Source organism: Notolabrus celidotus, chromosome 8 (assembly GCF_009762535.1).
Source record: "Notolabrus celidotus isolate fNotCel1 chromosome 8, fNotCel1.pri, whole genome shotgun sequence".
Classification (NCBI taxonomy): Eukaryota; Metazoa; Chordata; class Actinopteri; order Labriformes; family Labridae; genus Notolabrus; species Notolabrus celidotus.
Window position 1 is genome coordinate 336,182 of NC_048279.1, and position 19,840 is coordinate 356,021.

Here is a 19,840-nt window from a genome sequence, read left to right on the forward strand (position 1 = left end):
CTGGTTGTGCCACTCTTGGAGGAAATAACTGCAATCAAGCGTTTGAGATAACTGCCAATGAGTCTTTTACTTCTGGAGGAGTTTTGGCCCACTGGTCTTTACAGAATTGTTTTAATTCAGCCACACTGGAGGGTTTTCGAGCATGAACGGCCTGTTTAAGGTCATACCACAGGATCTCTATCGGATACAAGTCCAGACTTTGACCAGGCCACTCCAAAACCTTCATGTTGTTTTTTTAAAGCCATTCAGAGGTGGACTTGGTGGTGTGTTTTGGATCATTGTCCCGCTGCATAACCCAAGTGTGCTTAAGCTTGAGGTCTCGAACTGATGGCCGGACATCCTCCTTCAGGATTTTCTGGTAGAGAGCAGAATTCATGGTTCCATCAGTTACAGCAAGTCATCCAGGTCCTGACGCAGCAGAGAAGCCCCAGAACATCACTCTACCACCACCATGTTTGACTGTTGGTATGATGTCCTGTCTATCAAACGCTGTGTTGGTTTTACACCAGAACTAACGAGACACACACCTTCCAAAAAGTTCAACTTCTGTCATGTCAGTCCACAGAATATTTTCCCAGAAGTCTCGGGGATCATCAAAATGTTTTCTGGTCAATGTGAAACGAGCCTTTGTGTCCTTTTTGGTCAGCAGTGGTTTTTGCCTTGGAGCTCTGCCATGGATGCTGTTTCTGCCCGGTCTCTTTCTTATTGTAGAATCATGGACACCGACCTGAACTGAGGCAAGTGAGGCCTGCAGTTCTTCAGAAGTAGATCTGGGTTCTTTTGTGACCTGGATGAGTAATCTCTGTGTTCTTGGAGTAATTTTGGAAGTCTGGTCACTCCTGGAAAGGTTCACCACTGTTCAAAGCCTTCTCCATTTGTGGATAATGTCTCTCATTGTGGTTCTCTGGAGTCCCAAAGCCTTAGAAATGGCTTTGTAACCCTTTCCAGACTGATACATGTCAATGACTTTGTTTCTCATCTGTTCTGGAATTGATTTGGATCGCCACATGATGTGTTGCTTTTTTAGATCTTTTAGCTCACTTCACTTTGTCAGAGAGTTTCTATTTAAGTGATTTCTTGATTCAACAGGTCTGGCAGTAATCAGGCCTGGGTGTGGAGAGTGAAATTGAGCTCAGCTTTCCAAAAAATCAGGTTAATCACAGTTAATTTGTGATTTAACAAGAGGGGGCAGATACTTTTTCACATAGGGTCAGGAGGGTTTGGATCACTTTTTTACCTTAATGAATAAAACCATCATTTAAAAACTACATCTAATGTGTACTCTGGTTATCTTTGTCTGATATTAACATTTGTTTGATGATCTGAAACATTTAAGTGAAAAAAATGTGCAATAATATGAGAAATCAGGAAGGGGCAAATACTTTTTCACAGCACTGTAGCTATAACTAAACCTTGGCTGGAAGACAAGAACGTCATATTATTTTACTTCTCAGCTTCCTCACTAACCACCGACATGTGTTAATACTTGATTCTGATTGGTCAAAACCCCTCCATATGGGTTATTGATTTTAAATAGCAAAGGCAGAGCTTGGGACAACCTTGGAAGGAGACACCATGCATCTACTGCACTGTTAATGATTCCTCTTTGGTCCAGCATCAGTAAACAGCATGGAGGATATTTATTAATATCACATCAAACAACACAGCATGAGCTTTGGCACAATTAAAGGACTGAGAAGAAAAGAGAGGAGGACCTTATACAGGTGCCGTTGTAATGTTTGGCATCTGTCTATGGATAAATGCTAACGTTGAGACCATATAATGAATAAAACTCTTCATTTTAATGGGATTTATGACCTCAGGATAATGTTTAGACTCTACTTGAATTAAAAAGTTCATTTTAATGTTACTACTACCCGCAGCTCGGCGTCTAAATACAATCATCTGTAGATAAATACAAAGTGTAATAAGCAGGATAATAGACTAATGATGTTTTATATAGTTAACTGACTGTTATGCAAAATCTAATTCATTCAGGGACACATGGCATCAGGGCCAATCAATCAATCAATCAATCCATCAATCCATCATCAATCTTTATTTGTATAGCGCCAAATCACAACAAACATTCTCCTCAGACTCTTTCCAAACAGAGCAGGTCTAGACCTTACTGTATGTTCTATTAATAGAGTCACCCTGTTTATGTCCTCCTCTCTAAAGAGTCAGAACAGGAGGTCTTTGTTGTTGTCTATTCAGTGCTGCTGTAGGTCCATCAGAACCACCTGACACTCAGAAACCCCGTTCATTGGCAGGTGGCTCATTTCCAGTGCTTCTGCGGCCCCTCCTGTTTCATCAAACCACAGACTGTCACTCGTTCATTGTAGCTCATTCTGATGATGTAACCTCTTCTCTTGCTTTCAGAAACGTTCAAAGCAGCGTAAACTTCAGCAGAAAGCGCTCCGTAAGCGTCAGTTAAAGGAGCAGCGACAGGCCCGCAAGGAGCGTCTGAGTGGACTGTTTCTAAACGAGGAGGTGCTGTCGCTGCGAGTGACGGAGGAGGACGACCACACCGATGATCTGGACATACTGATGTGACAGCAGTGAATAAATCAGTGCTCCCTCTACGCCTGTTCTCTCACTACCTTCCATGGAGCCTAGAGACCATGTGAAATGCAAATCACAATATCCAGTAGCTTTATGAAGTGGTCACGCTTGTGGTGCATTGTACCAGAGGGATGTCTAAAGGGCAGTCATTGCTTGTAGTTCTCATCTCTTTGCATATTATGATTGTTCTCCTGTAGCACCACCAGCTCTCAAACCGACCACGCTGCAGTCACCGTTAAGGTAGCTACAACAAAAATGCTAAAACACTTCATTCTTGCTTTCTTTTGCATTGTGAATGCTTTAACACTAAGACCCTATTTATTAGCTTTTACAGTTTCACAAAGTTAGGAAGAGGACTGCTCATAGAACTGGAGAGTTGATATCCACTGCCAATACTAGGGTAACCACTAGAGGAAAGATCAGGCCAGACAAACAGAGCTACGAGGAGTGGATACTTCATGTCAAAGCCAGGCGATGGGATCAGTGCATCTCTCCCTCACACAGGAGGAGCTCCATACGAGTTAGCAGTGTTTTAGCTGATCTGGTGAGGGTGTTCACCTGTACCATACTCACATCCACAACATGCAGGCTCCTTCTGCACAGCTCACCTGCTCATCCTGCCATGTGACATGCTGCAGGCAGCATTGTTGCATAAGATACTTACAGTCTGATGATCATCTGTTTCATTTGACAAGACAACAGACTAATAAGAGTGCCCGAATAGAGACAAATACAGTGAAGTCTATACCTCATGATGTGTGAGACACTGAGTCTGTCTCAGAGTTTCAAATACGCCTTAAATAGAATCATACCACACGATACTACAGAGCAGAAATCAAACCACCATGTTGAAGGGTTTCTAATGTAGGGAGTACACTGCTCTGTCTCTCCATGTGCTTAGTGTTCTGGCAGCATTTCACTCCACCAAAGGCTTAGAGGGAGCACTGAATCAATGCATGTTTAAACCGTCTCCCTCATCCAGTCCCTGTGTTGTCCAATAAATAACAGCTTGCATTAACATTTGAAAACACTTGTAAAAATGTAACTTGTGTTGTATAAAATGAGACATTTCTGCTCTGGTTGCTTTAAGGATATCCTAGTGATGAAGGTTTCCTCTCTCTCTCTCTCTCTCTCTCTCCTCTCTCTCTCTCTCTCTCTCTCTCTCTCTCTCTCTCACTCTCTCACTCTCTCACTCTCTCTCTCTCTCTCTCTCTCTCTCTCTCTCTCTCTCTCTCTCACTCTCTCACTCTCTCACTCTCTCTCTCTCTCTCTCTCTCTCTCTCTCTCTCTCTCTCTCTCTCTCACTCTCTCTCTCTCTCTCTGTGCTGTTCTCCTGCTTTATTTGAGTCTTGTTTTGAAGCATTTAGCAGAGTTGTTCTCAAGAGATGGTAGTTCTCTGAGAAATGTTCTTGTTTTCTAGCATTCACTTTGTTTCCTGACAGAAGCCTAAATAAACTGGGACTATCCATGGTGTGTGTCTGCAGGTGTGCATTATAGAAGCTGTTCATATACACCATGCAGCTAGCAGAGCGGTGCTGGTTAGCTGCTTCATCTCTGGCACTATACTTTAGATGGAAGTGTAAAGTCCGCAAGCGGGTCCGGCTTGGTCTGCTGACATACTTCAACAACACTAACACAGTCGTGTGACATTTGAGCCGTTAACTCGGTCATCACGTGGAGCTCCGCTCTGTAGTCTCTGTACTTTGAATTAGTCCAACTAGGAGAACAAGGTGAGTTTTTAAAAAGAGTGATTTGCGATGTATGCCTTTTAATTGCCTGATGAGTTTAACAGTCAACTGAAGAAATGTGGTTTACGTGTAAACCAACTTATTGTGATCAAAACACATTTAAACCACATGCTGCAATAGTCCTCTGAAACGTGTTCCTTTGAGTCCCAATGGAGCTGTGAGGCAGTGAGAAACTGTACTTCGTGGCAGTGTGGGCTCACTGTCACGTTTTCAAGATAGAGACAACACTACATACTGAACTAATAGCTTTTTATGATTGTTTTCATTACTGCTTATTGGGTCTCTTACTTAAACTGTAGGAACATTAATGAGCTCTAGAAATGATTAAAACAAACTACAAACTCTACTGGGGAGATATGTGAGAAAATGACCATTTAGCTGAAATCAGTGTCATCACCTGGTCATCACAGAATGCTTTTTACAGACAACACAGATCAGCAGCCCTTGTAGGACTTTCAACAAAGATACATTTTATATATATTTATATATATATTGGACACACCTTCTCATTCATCAAAACTATGAAATAATCTGGTTTTACCATAATCTGGATTACAACAGTAGTCAAATAGGACTATCCAACAACACAACTGATGGTCTCAAACACATTAAGAAGGCAAGTCATTCTACAAATGAACTCTTGACAAGGCTCATGTTCATTAGAAACCATTCCAGGAGACCACTTCATGAAGCAGACTGAGAGAATACCAAGAGTGTGCAAAGCTGTCATGAAGGAAAAAGGGGGCTACTTTACAGAATCTAAAATATAAAACAGATTCTGTTTTGTTTAACACTTTTCTAAAAATTCAATAATTCCATATATTTTCTTTCATAGTTTGGATGTCTTTGGTATTAATCTACAGTGTTTACAATCATTACAATAAATACAAACCCTTTAATGAGAAGGTGTTTCCAAACTTTTGACTGGTTGTGTACATACAGTAGCCTACATATATATACAGTGGATATCAGAAGTCTACACCCACCTGTTAAAATGCAGGTTTTGTGATGTAAAACAATAAGACCAAGATAAATCATGTCAGAACTTTTTCCACCTTTAATGTGACCTATAACATGAACAATTCAACTGAAAACAAAATTAAATCTTAATCTAAATAATGTGGTTGCATAATTGTACACACCCTCTTATAACTGGGGGTGTGGCTGTGTTCAGAATTAACCAATCACATTCAAACTCATGACAAATAGTGGTCAGTATCCACCTGTCATAATTTAAAGTGACTTTGATTAATCCCAATAAAGATCAGCTGTTCTAGGAGGATTTTCATCACATTTCCTCAGTTCATTTTACAGCAAAAGCCATGGTCCACAGAGAGCTTCCAAAGCAGCAGAGGGATCTCATTGTTGAAAGGTATCAGTCAGGAGAAGAATACAAACATGTTCCAAGGTATTAGATATACCATCTACCACAGAGAAGACTGTCATCATCAAGTGGAGAAAATATGGAACAACAGTGACATTACCAAGAACTGGACATCCCTCCAACACTGATGAAAAGACCAGAAGAAAACTGTTCAGGGAGGCTTCCAAGAGGCCTACAGCAACATTAAAGGAGCTGCAGGGATTTCTGACTAGTACTGTCTGTGTACTACATGTGACAACATCTCTCCTATTCTTCATATGTTTCTGCTATGCCCAAGCCCGGCAACATGTTTCAGAAACATACATGAAGTCTCCCAAAAGCATCAAATGTTTTATGGTCTGATCAAACCAAGGTTGAACTTTTTGGCCATAATTCCAAAAGGTATGTTTGTCATAAAAACAACACTGCACATCACATTAAGAACACCAGACCCACAGAGAGGCATGGTGGGGACAGCATCATGCTTTGGGCCTGTTTTTCTTCAGCTGGAACCAGGGCCTTAGTCAATGTGGAGGGGAGTATGAACAGTTACAAACACCAGTCAGTTTAACACAAAACCTCCAGGCTTCCGTTAGAAAGATGAAGATGAAGAGGAACTTCACCTTTCAACACGACAACAAACCAAAGCATACATCCAAATCAACAACAGCATGGCTTCACCAGAAGAAGATTAAAGTTTTGGAATGGCCCAGCCAGAGTCCAGACCTGAATCCAGTTGAATATCTGTGGGGGGGATCTGAAGAGGGCTGTGCACAGGAGATGTCCTCACTATCTGATGGATTTGGAGCTTTTTTGTAAAGAAGAATGGGCAAATATCACCACGTCAAGATGTGCCATGCTAACAGACTCCTACAAAAAAAACAGAGTGCTGTAATAAAATCAAAAGGTGCTTCAAACAGTTATTAGTTAAAGTGTGTGTACACTTATGCAACCACATTATTTTAGGTTTTTATTTTTTATTCTTCCCCCTAAAAGATTTTAATTTTGTTTTCAGTTGAATTGTTCATGTTATAGGACACATTAAAGGTGGAAAAAGTTCTGACATGATTTATCTTGGTCTCATTTTTTTTGACTCTTTCCAGTCTTTACATTAATAACTTTTTTTGTGTGTTTTTTACTCAAAACTCAAAACCCATTTGTGGACCGGCCCGCTTCTTTCTGCCCAAATTTTCTCTACAATAAACTCTACATTTCTTCCCCTGTTACCCCCTTCATCTGCAAAAAGAGAAAACCCATCCCAATCTCTACATTAATTTATCATAAAGGGAAATAATAATCAATCAATCAATCAATCAATCAATCAATCAATCAATCAATCAATCAATCAATCTTTATTTATATGGATCCAAATCCCAACAAACATTATCCTCAGACTCTTTCCAAGCAGAGCAGGTCTAGACCGTACTCTGTTCTATTATTAACAAAGACCCAACATCAAGACAGGATAAGATCCAGTCCCATCTTACAGACAGGACTCAGTCTGATCTCATCTTAATCCACCATGAGCAGAGCACTTTGCAGCATTTAGCAAGTTACAGTGGCAAGGACAAACTTCCTTTAACAGGCAGAAACCTCCAGCAGGACCAGACTCATGTTAGACACACATCTGCTGAGACCGTGTTGGAGAGAGGGATAGAGGGGGATGAAGAGAGAGAGAGATGATAGTGGTGAGACGGATAGTAGTAGTTGTAGCAGCTGGAGTCTGGCACGTCCACAGCAGCAGAGATCCAGAGGAACCTACGAGACAAGGGAGCTCAGGGACTCCAGAAAGGTCTATGGTTAGTAACTTTAATGGGACAGGAAAAGGTAAAGGAAGAGACAGGTAGAGAGAGGAGAGAGAGGGAAAGACAGGGTCCCAGTGTGTCAGTCTAAGCCTATAGCAGCATAACTAAGAGCTGGTCCAAGCCTGATCCAGCTCTAACTATAAGTTTTATCAAAAAGGAAAGTTTGAAGCCTACTCTTAAAAGTAGAGAGGGGGTCTGCCTCCCGGACCCTGACTGGTAGATGATTCCAAAGGAGAGGGGCCTGATAACTGAAGGTTCTACCTCCCATACTACTTTTAGAGACTTTAGGTACGACCAGCAGGCCTGCATGTTGGGAGCGTAGTGTTCTAGAGGGGTAATAGGGCACTATGAGCTCTTTAAGATATGAAGGTGTCTGATCATTAAGAGCTTTGTAGGTCAGAAGAAGGATTTTAAATTCTAGATTTTAGAATAACAGGTTTTTATAATTCTCAGGCGCCATCTCATCCTCAAGCCTGTACATGGAAAAGGTCTGTCTCTAAATCCTTCCTTTGGTTCTTAATGATCGAAGTTTGATTAACAATCATCGTAAAACACTGCTTCCACTCTCTCTGATGTGCTTTTCTAATCTCATGTCCATGAGACATAGGACACATCTGCTACAATCCGCTCTGGAAACAGTGATTCTTCTTCAATGTTTCTAAATCTGTATTTGTCACTGTTCACTGTGTGCACACTGTAGTGTCCACTGAGACACAATCTCCCCCTCTCTCTTTTGTAGAGACTGCTTTTCTGCGTGCGTGCGTGCGTGCGTGCGTGCGTGCGTGCGTGCGTGCGTGCGTGCGTGCGTGCGTGCTAGTTTCAGTTCTGATCCAGTCACACGCCTGTGTATGGTTCAGGGTTGCATCATGTCAGACTGGATACAAACAAACAGGAAATGAGAAAACAGCTGCTTTAATAATAACCTGAACAACCTAAATAATAATAACCTGAACAACCTAAATAATAATAACCTGAACAACCTGTACAAGAACAGTGGAGTTTAGTTTTAATCCATTTATTTTCTATGTTACCGTTACGATCAATAAGATGTTTTTTTAAGAGGGGTCTGTAGACACAATGGACTTTAAACTCTACACAAACATCTTCCTGTTCAAACAGTGACCAGAATAAGCTCATAACAGAGTCCAGACCTGCAGAGTGAGCAGAGGTTTCCATCAGCATGTCTGTAAGTACACGTTTTATTCCTCTGCAGGAGAAAGAAGCAGCTGTGTGTCAGATGAGACGAACAGTGACATTATGCACTACAGCTGTTAGAGTGCTGAGTCAGGGCTCAGAGTGTGAGAGTGTTTGAAGTAACACACTGAAAAGAGAACTCAACTTCTGAGCTGCTCTGTTCAATCAGTAACTTCAGGACTGCCTCTCAGTCTGACCGCAGAGAGCTGTCTCTGTGCTGAAAACCTCAGATTTAAGTTGATCTTCTGTTTGGCTTCTTTCACAGATTGTTGTTGTTGATTTGTTTGGGTTTGGGACAGTTTGTTAAACTGTCAGACTGAAGGTTGGGATGAGCGTATTTCCTGTGTTAGACCAAGGTGACAATAAATCAGCAGAGAATAACCCTCAATCAATCTTTATTTGTATAGTGCCAAATCACAACAAGCGTTATCTGAAGACACTTTTTTATTTTTCCAGGTTTGCTGAATAAGCTTCTTAAAAACTAAAGACAAGTCTCCATAGGCTGCAGCTGGTCCAAAACAAAGGATGTACATTGAAAACATTGAAAACAAATATGACAGACATGAACAGCAAACATGCTGCCAGTGTTATACACAATGCAAAATAAAAACCACTCACTTAAAAGAGAACTGCACTCAAGAAACAGAGCCTGAGCCTCCCTCTGGTTCTGTCAGTCAGTGCTCATGTTTTAAGGGGTCAGCCACCATGAAACAAGCCGAGGACACGCTGCTAGTACTGATTATAGCTTTACACCATAAATACAATGAAAACCAAGCACACATTGATACACATGTTTACCTCAAAGCTCTCTGCTCACCTGGGCCAGTTTTTCAAAAACTTGAATGGATTCAGAGTGGATTTAGGGTGGATTCAGAGTGGATTCAAGGTGGATTCAAGGTGGATTTAGGCTGGATTCAGGGTTGATTTAGGGTGGATTCAGAGTGGATTCAGGGTGGATTCAAGGTGGATTTAGGCTGGATTCAGGGTTGATTTAGGGTGGATTCAGAGTGGATTCAGGGTGGATTCAAGGTGGATTTAGGCTGGATTCAGGGTTGATTTAGGGTGGATTCAGAGTGGATTTAGGGTGGATTCAGGGTGGATTCAAGGTGGATTTAGGGTGGATTCAGGGTTGATTTAGGGTGGATTCAGAGTGGATTTAGGGTGGATTCAGGGTGGATTCAGAGTGGATTCAGGGTGGATTCAAGGTGGATTGAGGGTGGATTAGGGTGGATTCAGAGTGGATTTAGGGTGGATTTAGGGTGGATTCAAGGTGGATTCAGAGCGGATTAAAGGTGGATTTAGGGTGGATTCAGGGTGGATTGAGGGTGGATTAGGGTGGATTCAGAGTGGATTTAGGGTGGATTCAGGGTGGATTCAAGGTGGATTTAGGGTGGATTCAGGGTGGATTCAGGTTGGATTCAAGGTGGATTGAGGGTGGATTAGGGTGGATTCAGAGTGGATTCAGGGTGGATTTAGGGTGGATTCAGGGTGGAAGTAGAGACATGTAGGACACATGACACATATTGAATCATTCTTTTATTCAATGCTTGCAGAGTAAAGCAACACAGACCATACCAAAACAATATCCATCCTAATTTAAATAGTTCAACATCCAATATTTTCAACTAGAATTTGAAATACTAGATGCAAAAACAATAATTTGGCATTTCTTCCTCAGAAACTGTAACACAGCATCTTTCAGCCTCTCTTTGAAGAGGTGAATACGAAGCTTTGTTTCCCTCTGCTGAAGCAAAGCCAGTTTCATCTGCTCCTCAGCTACAGTGACCTGTTTCTCTGCCCTCTCAGTTTCTGTCCTCACCAGATCCCGACAGCCATCTTGACTCTTAGGGTCTTTCACCAGACGTGGCCTCTTAAGGGGCGGTTCTACCCCTGAAGAGTGGGGGTCCTCCTGCTGTTGTTATTCAGTGACCGGGGCATTAAAAGTGTTTTGTTTGACTTTATTTGTTTATCCCAATGAGACATTTAATATACATACCATGTTAATGAAATGTATTACTTTGACCAACAGATGCTGGCCTGTTCAAAGACTGCAAATCTAGATCCTGTAACCCTGATCTTGTGGTATCTGGATCAGAATGATCCTATCTGAAAAGCCTTTGAAAAACCAGGACAAAGTCTACAAGTTAATTTTTTGTCAGGGGTAGCAAAAGAGGGCCTACAAAATCTGGATCATTTTGATCCAGATCAAGGTTTTTGGAAAAACTGGGCCCTGGGGACAACTTTCTCGAGCTGCGGAGTGGAGCTCAAAGTTATCTCTCAGAGTCCAACACAGACAGACTCTGATACGCTGACTCTGTTTCTACAGCGCCCAGTCTCCATGGAGCTGTCTCCCCCTCCCTCGGGTGTAGAAGAGGAGTATAAGACCCTCTTCAGCACTGAGGCCCTCCTCTTCCTCCATGAGCTGGTCTCCAGGTTTGATGAGGAGGTGGATCAGGTAGGACAGACAGTGACTCTCTGTGTGTTTGCTGCATGTCTTGATTTATAGGGATGAAACATTCTCCTTCTTCTCAGGTGCTGCGGCTACGAGTGTCCAGAAAGGCCCACTTGGACCTTTCTGGGGACCTGCCAAACTTTCTGAAAACAACCTCTCATATCAGGGGGGACCCTGCCTGGAGGGTGCTGCCCGTCCCCCCGAGGCTCCAGAGGAGACATGTGGATGTGGGAGATCTGGCTCCATGCGACACTCAGCACTTCATCAGAGCCCTCCTGAGTCCGGCACAAGGCTTACAAGTAAAACCTCTCATTGAGCTGGGATCAGGGGTGTGCAGGGTGTGTAGAGGGGGGAGGGGGGGGCTTGAAATCAGAGTGGCTGTCCTTCCTGTTACCCCAAAACCTCACACTCTGATTGGCTGTTTGTCTGGTTAGAGTTAGTGTTAAAATCAAATACCTGCTCTTTGAATTTGCAGCATGTTTCTTTTTGTCGGTCCTTTTGACTTTGAGGGCACAGCTGGTTTAAGCAAGCAAACTTAACTTAACTGGTTTAAGTGGTTTTAAACTGGTTTAAGCCAGCCAACTTTTGTTGTATACAGTCTATGGTTTAAGCGCCCTCCTCATGTACAGAGGCTATAGTCCTTATTGCTGCGGTCGCTGGAACCTCTGCTGCATGTCTTCCCCCGCTCTCTGCTTCCTCTCTCTTTTCAGTTGTCCTTTCATTAAAGGTGAAAATGACCCCAAACATCATTTCAAAGATAGAGTACTTAAAATGACATTTAAGCAACTTTGAGTATAAAGAAAAGCGCTATATAAATCCAATGAATTATTATTATTATGTAGGAGATAGTTGATGCTGTGGAAGAGGTAAGAAGTCCCATGAAGCAGGAAGACTCTGCTCCTGTTAACATCTCTGACAACATCAGACCCACAACCTCTTTCCAGAGAGTGGTCTGTCATTCATCGTGGGTTCATAGCGTCAGGTGGTGACAGAGAAACGCCTCTTTTATTGATTCTTTTTGAATATAAGAGCAAAGTGATAACAGGAGAGATCTGAAGAGGACTCTGAGACCTCTCTGGACCGATGAATCCCTTTTATGAACTTGATTCTGCTGAACAGAGACTTTGGTTCTGGTGATACTGGGCTTTACTCTTGTACTGTCACACCTGTTTCTCTTCAAATCACAACTTTGTTCTAGTACTCTCACACTTTCTCACATGTTCTTGTGATACATGGTACTTTGACTGTGTTCAGTATGGTCATGAGTATAAGGGCCACATTATAAAATAACAAATGTGTGATTCCTGAAAGAAGCCGAGTCTGTTCTGAAGAGACGAGCAGGTTTCACTCTTAAAAACGTTATCCTTGTAGAAATATGAGTTCAGTTATGTACATTTAAAATATTAATTTTATTTAAAATATTTTTGTAAGTAAATAAACTTGGTTCTCATGAATTAATTCCTGTTAATCTAAACTTTTAGTTCATTTACATTTACAGCCTCTTTGTAAATGTACCACTTTATATTCAAATGTCTGACTTTATTCTCCTGTTTGAACTTTTCTCTGGTAAATGTATCCCTCTATTATCTATTATGACTTATTTGCATGAATTAATTTATACTCATTTGCTCCACTTCTTTTGTAAATTTAAAAATGTTCAGATAAATTTACAACTTTATACTGAAGTTTACAACTTTAACCTTAAGTTTACTGTTACAGAATGAATCATGTTGTTCTTCTAAATGTCTTCATTGTTCTTTGGTGTTCCTGTAAGTTTACATTTGTCTTGTAAATCAACAAATTTCAAATTTAGAACTTTATTCATTTAGTTTATTTTTTATTCTTTTATGTAAAAACTTTATTGTCATAAATGTTCAAGGTTTTTCTCTCATAAATCATTTCCTCGTGTCTGTTACAAATGTAGTTTAACTCTTGATATATCATTTTGAATGTGGCTCTGTTGTAAAGCACTGAGTGCAGTCCTTCAGTTGAACACCACAGGGGGGCGCTGTAGGACTGTCCGGGCCCTCAGTAAACACAGCTGCCCTGTCTCAGCAGTGTTACAGATGATCACCTGACTCCTCTCTGATTGATACACAGGTTGACTTTGATGATGGAAACTGCCCCACATACTTCAACCAGATCAGAGGTCTTCATAATGTGTTCCAGGCCGTCCACAGCCAGCTCCACGGTGAGAGGGACTCATGATCCATACTCGTGTTAGTCTGTCACTGCAGAACTGACTCCTGCCTCTGTCCGTGTGATCACAGGGGCTCCACACATCTCTCAGGCCCCGGTGCTGATGCTCCGCCCTCGTGCCTGGAACATGGTGGAGCACAACATGATGGTAGACCAACACCAACACCCCTTCACTGATACCTGCAGCTCACATGGCTGGAAGAGATGGATGTGATGTTTGTGTCTCTGTAATGTGAGCTGTATGACTGCTGACAAAGACAAACTCATGTTCACTATATCTAAACTTTAGCATCATTCTCATCACAGAAATATTCAGAGGTGTTCTGAGAGGAGGATCTAAGAGTCTAACGTCCTAATGACATCACTGGTTTAAAGAGCAACTTGCAGGTTAAACCTTCGTGTCATAAACCTTGTCCACACAAAGTTCATCATTCATCTGATGTACTGAACAGAGGCACACACTCAGAGGCCTCAGTGAAGCTGCTCACAAGGATCAATCTGGAACAGTGTTCTGCGACAGTAGGTCAGGAGAGGGGCTCTGAGACTCTCCGCCTGAGCTCAACCTGCAGGAGACGCCTACTCAGATCATTTAGGCAACCATCAAACTATCAGGGAGCTCTTCTCTCTCTCTCTCTCTCTGTCTCTCTCTCTCTCTCTCTCTCTCTCTCTCTCTCTGTGTCTCTCTCTCTCTCTCTCTCTCTCTCTCTCTCTCTCTCTCTCTCTCTCTCTCTCTCTCTGTCTCACACTGAGTGAGATCACACGTGGACCGCTCTACCAGTGTTTACATATTGCATTTGGACGATTTGGACGTATTATTTTAGTGCCAAATTGAATACAGATTGAGGGGTGGAGATCAGTGGAGTGCTGGTTCCTCTTGCAACAGTTCTCAAGGTGCGACAGCAGGGGGGGTACAATCTGAGGGTCCAGGATCTTCCAGGGGCGTGGCCTGCAGTGCTGAACGTTTCTGATTGGTAGAGTACCCTCAGTGTTTTTATTTCCCCCTCCGTCCACAGTGACCTCACACACACCTGTGATTCACTCGGTTTATTTACTCCGGAAAAGTAGTCTTCTCTGAGCCTGATAGTGTGAATTTGTCTCTACCGGTGTTACGGTTTTAAAAGTGACCCTGTAAACTGGAGACCTTCAGCTGAACGTGTCAGTGTTTGTGGAGTTTACACAGCTGTTGAAACACAGAGGGAGTTCCTGGGAATGCAAACTAGTTTAGTTTTTATTAAGATTTCAAAATATCCTCATCAGATATTTAATGATGGTCTAAAGACGTTTATGAGGGATGCATCCGGCTGAAAGTCTCCAGTTAACAGGGCAGTTTCAGGGCCGGTTCGGAGCCGGCGCTCAATTGTTTTGTGCTTCGACTGTGAGTGAAACGGCTCCTGGCCAGGAAAACCAGTTCCAGAGTGGCTCCAACTCTTTGCTGGTCTAGGTTAGTTAGGGTTAGGGTTAGGGTTAGGGTCACCCCTGCCGTAACCTGAATCTCTTATGTCAGGGACGAGGGGCGAGGGGCGAGGGGCCATGGGCGAGGGGCGAGGGGTGAGGGGCCAGGGGCGAGGGCCGAGGGGCGGGGTTGCCGTGGTCAAAAACACAATCCAAACATGTTTCCTCCATTGTCCTTCAGTGTAGTAAAAGAGACTAATGGATTCCAAGTCAAAGCAGTGGTCGGCCGAGACGGCAAGCTGCCGTTGTTCGCCATCGTTGTTGTTGTTGTGAGGGAAAGTTTGCGCTAGCGCTGCTGGGAAAAGCGGTCAGGTAAATCTGACGCCATGACGTGCCTCTTCCACGGGCTCAAGTGGGCGGGAAAACAAACGGGTGCCGTATTGTTTCGTGAGTTCAACCAGCTCCGAACCAGCGCGAGCACCAGCCCGGAAATACAACCCAGTTCACGTTGTTGACAACAATGGGCTACAGGAACCATTTAGTTCCTTGAGGAGAAGTTCCTGGTACTTCTGGGTGGAAAAGCATCGTTTGGTTGATTTGTTTGGAGGCCTGTTCAAATGTTAACCTATCAATCAAAAGCAGGGCCCAGGCTGAGAGGTGGTGCAGTGGTTGTGTTTTCAGCTCACAGTGCGATGGTTCCTGGTTTGAGTCCTCAGCTGTGTAGAGTTTGTGTTTTCTCCCTGAGCATACAGGTCTCTGTAACTTGTTGGAAGATGTGAGTGTATCTGTGTCCGCTTGGTAAAAGAAGGGTTCTTGTGATTAAAGTGATTATTTTGACATGTGTAAGATTCAGTCTGTGAATTTTGATGTCTTGAGTCTGTACATAAAGACTACAACCTGCCTCTCTATCTCTGTCTTTCTGTCTGTCTGTCAGGTGGAGGGGAAAGAGGCTCCTGGTCCTCTCTTTGACTTTGGACTCCTCATGTTTCACTGTGGAAAGATGCTGTTTGAAAACAAGAGTGGGCCGTTCTTCTACCTCTCCAAAGTAACACACAGTCTCTCATGTGCACGGAGGATCAGTGTTATTTGAGCCGAGTCCACATGACGCTCTCCTGTTCTCGTCTCCCTCTTGTCCAGGTGGAGAGCTTCGTGGAGGCTCGACTGTGGAACAAGATCTTTGTCTGGACACAAGAGAAGGTCGGCACATGAAGGTTACCTTGGTAATATAGATGTTAGCATCTAATGTCCTTTACCTTTGCAGTTATCAAAATGAGCACTTTTGAATGGTCCAGATTCTGTGAAGAGACAGGTTACCAACCACAACATCCTGTATCAAAGGATCAATCAATCAATCAATCTTTATTTGTATAGTGCCAAATCACAACAAACATTATCTGGAGACGCTTTTATAAACAGAGCAGGTCTAGACCACTCTATGTCAAATTAGGATAACACCAATCATAGGAGAAAAACACAGGACATGACAGCAGCTCAGCTCCATCACAGTCTGAGTGAGGCTGGATATGGACTTACTTGTGTTCAGCATGTGGCTGCTACATGCACTGTGCATGTCCTCAAGAATGAAAGCCTCTCACACACAACATGCAGTGTGTGTAGAAACAGTAGGAACAGTGTAGTGGAAGAAGATCCACATCTGTACAATGTGTTGTTGCCACTGCAGCAGTGTAATCCTCTCGTTCGTTCATGTGTGTGTGTGTGTGTGTGTGTGTGTGTGTGTGTGTGTGTGTGTGTGTGTGTGCGTGTGTGTGTGTGTGTGTGTGTGTGTGTGTGTGTGTGTGTGTGTGTGTGTGTGTGTGTGTGTGTGTGTGTGTGTGTGTAGCTGGGCCTGCCCCTGGGCTGCATTAAGGCGACCGTGCTGATAGAGAACGTGTTGGCAGCGTTTGAGATGGAGGAGATCCTCTTCGAGCTGCGGGATCATTCAGCCGGACTCAACTGTGGGATCTGGGATTATTCAGCTTCATTTGTCAACAAGTTTGGTGAGAGTGAAACCTCCCGTATCTTCAGATCCTAAATCTCTCTGTGTTCCTCTGAGCCTCTAGTTTCTGCCAGAGGTCCAGGGCTGCATGTAGCTTCAGGACTAGTCCCAGAACTGGTCCCATTAAAGCCCACAAGTCTTGTGTGTCTCCTCCAGGTCACCGACACAACTTCCTGCTGCCTGACCGCAGCAAATATGTCAACATGGAGAAGCGTTTTCTACGAAGCTACATGGACCTGCTGGTTCAGACGTGCCATCGGAGGGGAGCGCTGGCCACAGGAGGTATGGCGGCCCTGCTGCTGCCTCAGGACCCGCTCAGTGACTCCCACCAGGAAGTGTTAGCCACTGTCTCCAGGTAGAAACATCCCCACTGAGGGAGGTCTCGGGATGAGCTGGAGAGCATCTCCACAAACTCCTGTTTATAAAAGTCAAGCTAAAGTAGCCCCTGAGACCAGGTGCACATGAAGCCACAGTCTGAGCACAACAAACAGACTGGTGGAGCCGCAGACTCTTTCCAAACAGAGCAGGTCTAGACCGAACTCTATGTTCTATTATTAACAAAGACCCAACATCAAGACCGGATCAGATCCAGTCCCATCTTACAGACAGGACTCAGTCTGATCTCATCTTAATCCACCATGAGCAGAGCACTTTGCAGCATTTAGCAAGTTACAATGGCAAGGACAAACTTCCTTTAACAGGCAGAAACCTCCAGCAGGACCAGACTCATGTTAGACACACGTGGAATAGAATAGAATAGAAGGTACTTTATTTATCCCTAAGGGAAATTCAGTATTCAGTTTCACATCTGCTGAGACCGTAATATTGAACATGTTGTTATTAGGTGTTGCTGATCCAGTCTCATTCTTTAACACTAACTCTGTCCTGATGATCAGCTGTTCCTCCAGTGACTGGTTCCCCTCCTCCTTTCAGACTGAAGATGCTGGAAATCGAAGCAGGTGTGGACGGGTTCATGGTGTACGACCTGCGTTTGATTGAGCCCATGCAGAAGGTAAGGACTTGATCCTGACCTCACAGACTTTCCATAAGCCCAGAGGAGCGTTTTAATGGTTTGAGTCTCCTCCAGCTCTTCCAGCGTCACACTGAAGGAGATAACCAGCTCCACCAGCTGCGGACTGACGTCAGTGTGACTCCTGAGGACCTGCTGTCCATGCCCTCGGTCAGTCATCGGTTAACATCTCTCCGTCCCTGAGAGGAGCCTCACAGAATATGAGAATGAGTGACTCTGACAGCGTGGTATGAAGACAGATCATCCTGATTCACAGTCTGTTGTTTTCAGGGAGGAGTCACGCCTTATGGATTGAAGTATAACATTGCGGTGGGTGTCCTCTTTATGAATGCATGGCTGTCAGGTGAGGACATTCACACACACGACAGTCTGAGGTGAGACAGAGCAGGACTAACTCTGACTGTTCAAACTCTGTTTCCAGGTGTTGGTCACTTTGTCTACAGAGGCCAGGTGGAAGATTCAGCCACAGCAGAGATCTCCAGATCACAGGTGGGATTAGAGATAAACTTCATCCTCTTTGGTATAAGAACTAAAGATCTTGTTACGGGTGTGAGGGTGAACCCAAAAGCAGCACACTGGAGCCCGGGGGAACAGCAGGTAACAGTTGTGACCAACCCGCCGGGCGGGCAAGACACAGGTGAGTGGTCAAGTCTCTGAAGAGCTGGTAAATCCGGACAGACAGGTGGCAATACTTGCCAGGTGGTACAAAGTCTGGGTCGCTGGATCTCCTCAGCAGGAATGCGGTGCAGCTTCCCAGGCAGCGAGGTGGCGAAAGCACGCCGAGCCGCTCTGTGGAGGAACAGGCTGGAAACAGACGAGGAGCAGGCAAATCTCTATGTAGGGGACGGAAGGCTAGTTACCAGGGCAGAAACGAGGACGGGAGGTCGGGGACAGGCAGGGTCGAAACTGGGAGATCAATCCAAGGGAGAGTGCTGGAGAGTCTTGGATCACAGAGAACAACCTGGCTCTGAGTGAGCTGAGACCAGGGCTTAAATACTGGCAGCAGGTAATGAGGAACAGGTGACTTGTGTTGGCCTAATGAGGAGAGTGTGGTTCAGGTAAACGAAGGGAAACTGAAGGGGAGTGGAAATGTACTGGGGCTGAGAGGCTGAGCAGGTGAGGCAGGTGATAATTGTGACAGATCTACTGAAACTGGTTGTGCTCCTCACAGCATGGCAGCTTAGTCACAGGGCTCCTGAACCAGCATCCATTTGTGTGTGTGGAGCTGAGTCCACGCGATTGAAAGGGTTGCACATCGATTCAATAATGAACGAGCACAAAATCAAGAAAGGAAATGATGAAGTGTGAGTGAAGCTGATACAGCAGGGACGGCAGTGCTCCAGGCTGAAGAGAGATCACTCCCGATTCAGACCGTGTATTCAGGAGGATGTCAAAAACCACCTCCACCTCTCTGATGGAGGTGTAAAAGGCAGGCTGAATGGTGAAAGCATGGGAGGTGTCAAAGGACATGGCTCTTACAGCTCACTGCTTCTCCACGTGTGAACAAGACCTTTAGCTGAGGAGGATAATGTTCTTAACTCTGAAGTACAGCCGATATGAAAACTGCAGCGGGTCCAAGAAAGCATTCAGCAGTGTCCTCAGGTGCTGAAGAACCAGCCTCTCAAAGGTCTTCATCTTCACGTGACGTGAGTGCCACAGGTCTGTAGTCGTTGAGAGCGCTGGGACGTCCTTTCTTCGGCACTGGGTCGATGCAGGAAGTCCTCCACAGCTCTGGCACGATCGTCAACCTCAGTGAGAGATTGAAGAGGTGCTGACCCCTGACAGAACCCTGCAAGCTGCCCAGATCACATCCTGAGAACCCTCGGGCTGGTGTCGTCTTGCCCACAGGCTTCGTTGATACGTAGTCTGGTTTCTGTACCAGTCTAGAAACCTGTCTGAGCGTGCTGTAGAAACGAACGGTTTAAAGAGGCCTCCTTGGCTCTTGGAGCCTAAAGTGGACACTTGAGGAAGTGCAGCTTTTTGCACTTTGGCATTGACTTTGATCTTCATCACTGAAGGGTGAGGCTTGGTGATGAAACACATCTATGTGGTGCAGCGTTTTTCTAGCGAGTGTGTAATTGATACTGCATGTTAAT

At 44.1% G+C, this 19,840-nt stretch overlaps 2 protein-coding genes across 4 annotated transcripts in view; both read left to right on the forward strand.

The window, feature by feature from the left end:
• Positions 1-4,035, forward strand: part of fam199x (family with sequence similarity 199, X-linked) — a 17,207-nt gene extending 13,172 nt beyond the window's left edge. Inside the window, exon 8 of one of the 2 annotated variants that reach the window (XM_034689628.1) lies at positions 2,383-3,593. In XM_034689628.1, coding sequence (XP_034545519.1) covers positions 2,383-2,556 — 174 coding nt within the window. In that variant the 3' untranslated portion in view covers positions 2,557-3,593. Of the gene's footprint in view, positions 1-2,382 lie in introns of both variants that reach the window. The other variant, XM_034689627.1, reaches the window with a different exon arrangement.
• A 4,461-nt stretch (positions 4,036-8,496) lies between these two features.
• The window catches only part of mlsl (malate synthase-like), a 12,618-nt gene continuing 1,274 nt past the window's right edge, over positions 8,497-19,840 (forward strand). The window contains exons 1-13 of one of the 2 annotated variants that reach the window (XM_034689624.1): positions 8,497-8,667; positions 11,002-11,130; positions 11,208-11,426; positions 13,228-13,318; positions 13,398-13,474; positions 15,653-15,763; positions 15,856-15,915; positions 16,559-16,715; positions 16,871-17,069; positions 17,648-17,726; positions 17,802-17,894; positions 18,015-18,087; positions 18,166-18,233. In XM_034689624.1, coding sequence (XP_034545515.1) covers positions 8,662-8,667; positions 11,002-11,130; positions 11,208-11,426; positions 13,228-13,318; positions 13,398-13,474; positions 15,653-15,763; positions 15,856-15,915; positions 16,559-16,715; positions 16,871-17,069; positions 17,648-17,726; positions 17,802-17,894; positions 18,015-18,087; positions 18,166-18,233 — 1,362 coding nt within the window. In that variant the 5' untranslated portion in view covers positions 8,497-8,661. Of the gene's footprint in view, positions 8,668-11,001; positions 11,131-11,207; positions 11,427-12,607; positions 12,694-13,227; positions 13,319-13,397; positions 13,475-15,652; positions 15,764-15,855; positions 15,916-16,558; positions 16,716-16,843; positions 17,070-17,647; positions 17,727-17,801; positions 17,895-18,014; positions 18,088-18,165; positions 18,234-19,840 lie in introns of those variants that run through there. The other variant, XM_034689625.1, reaches the window with a different exon arrangement.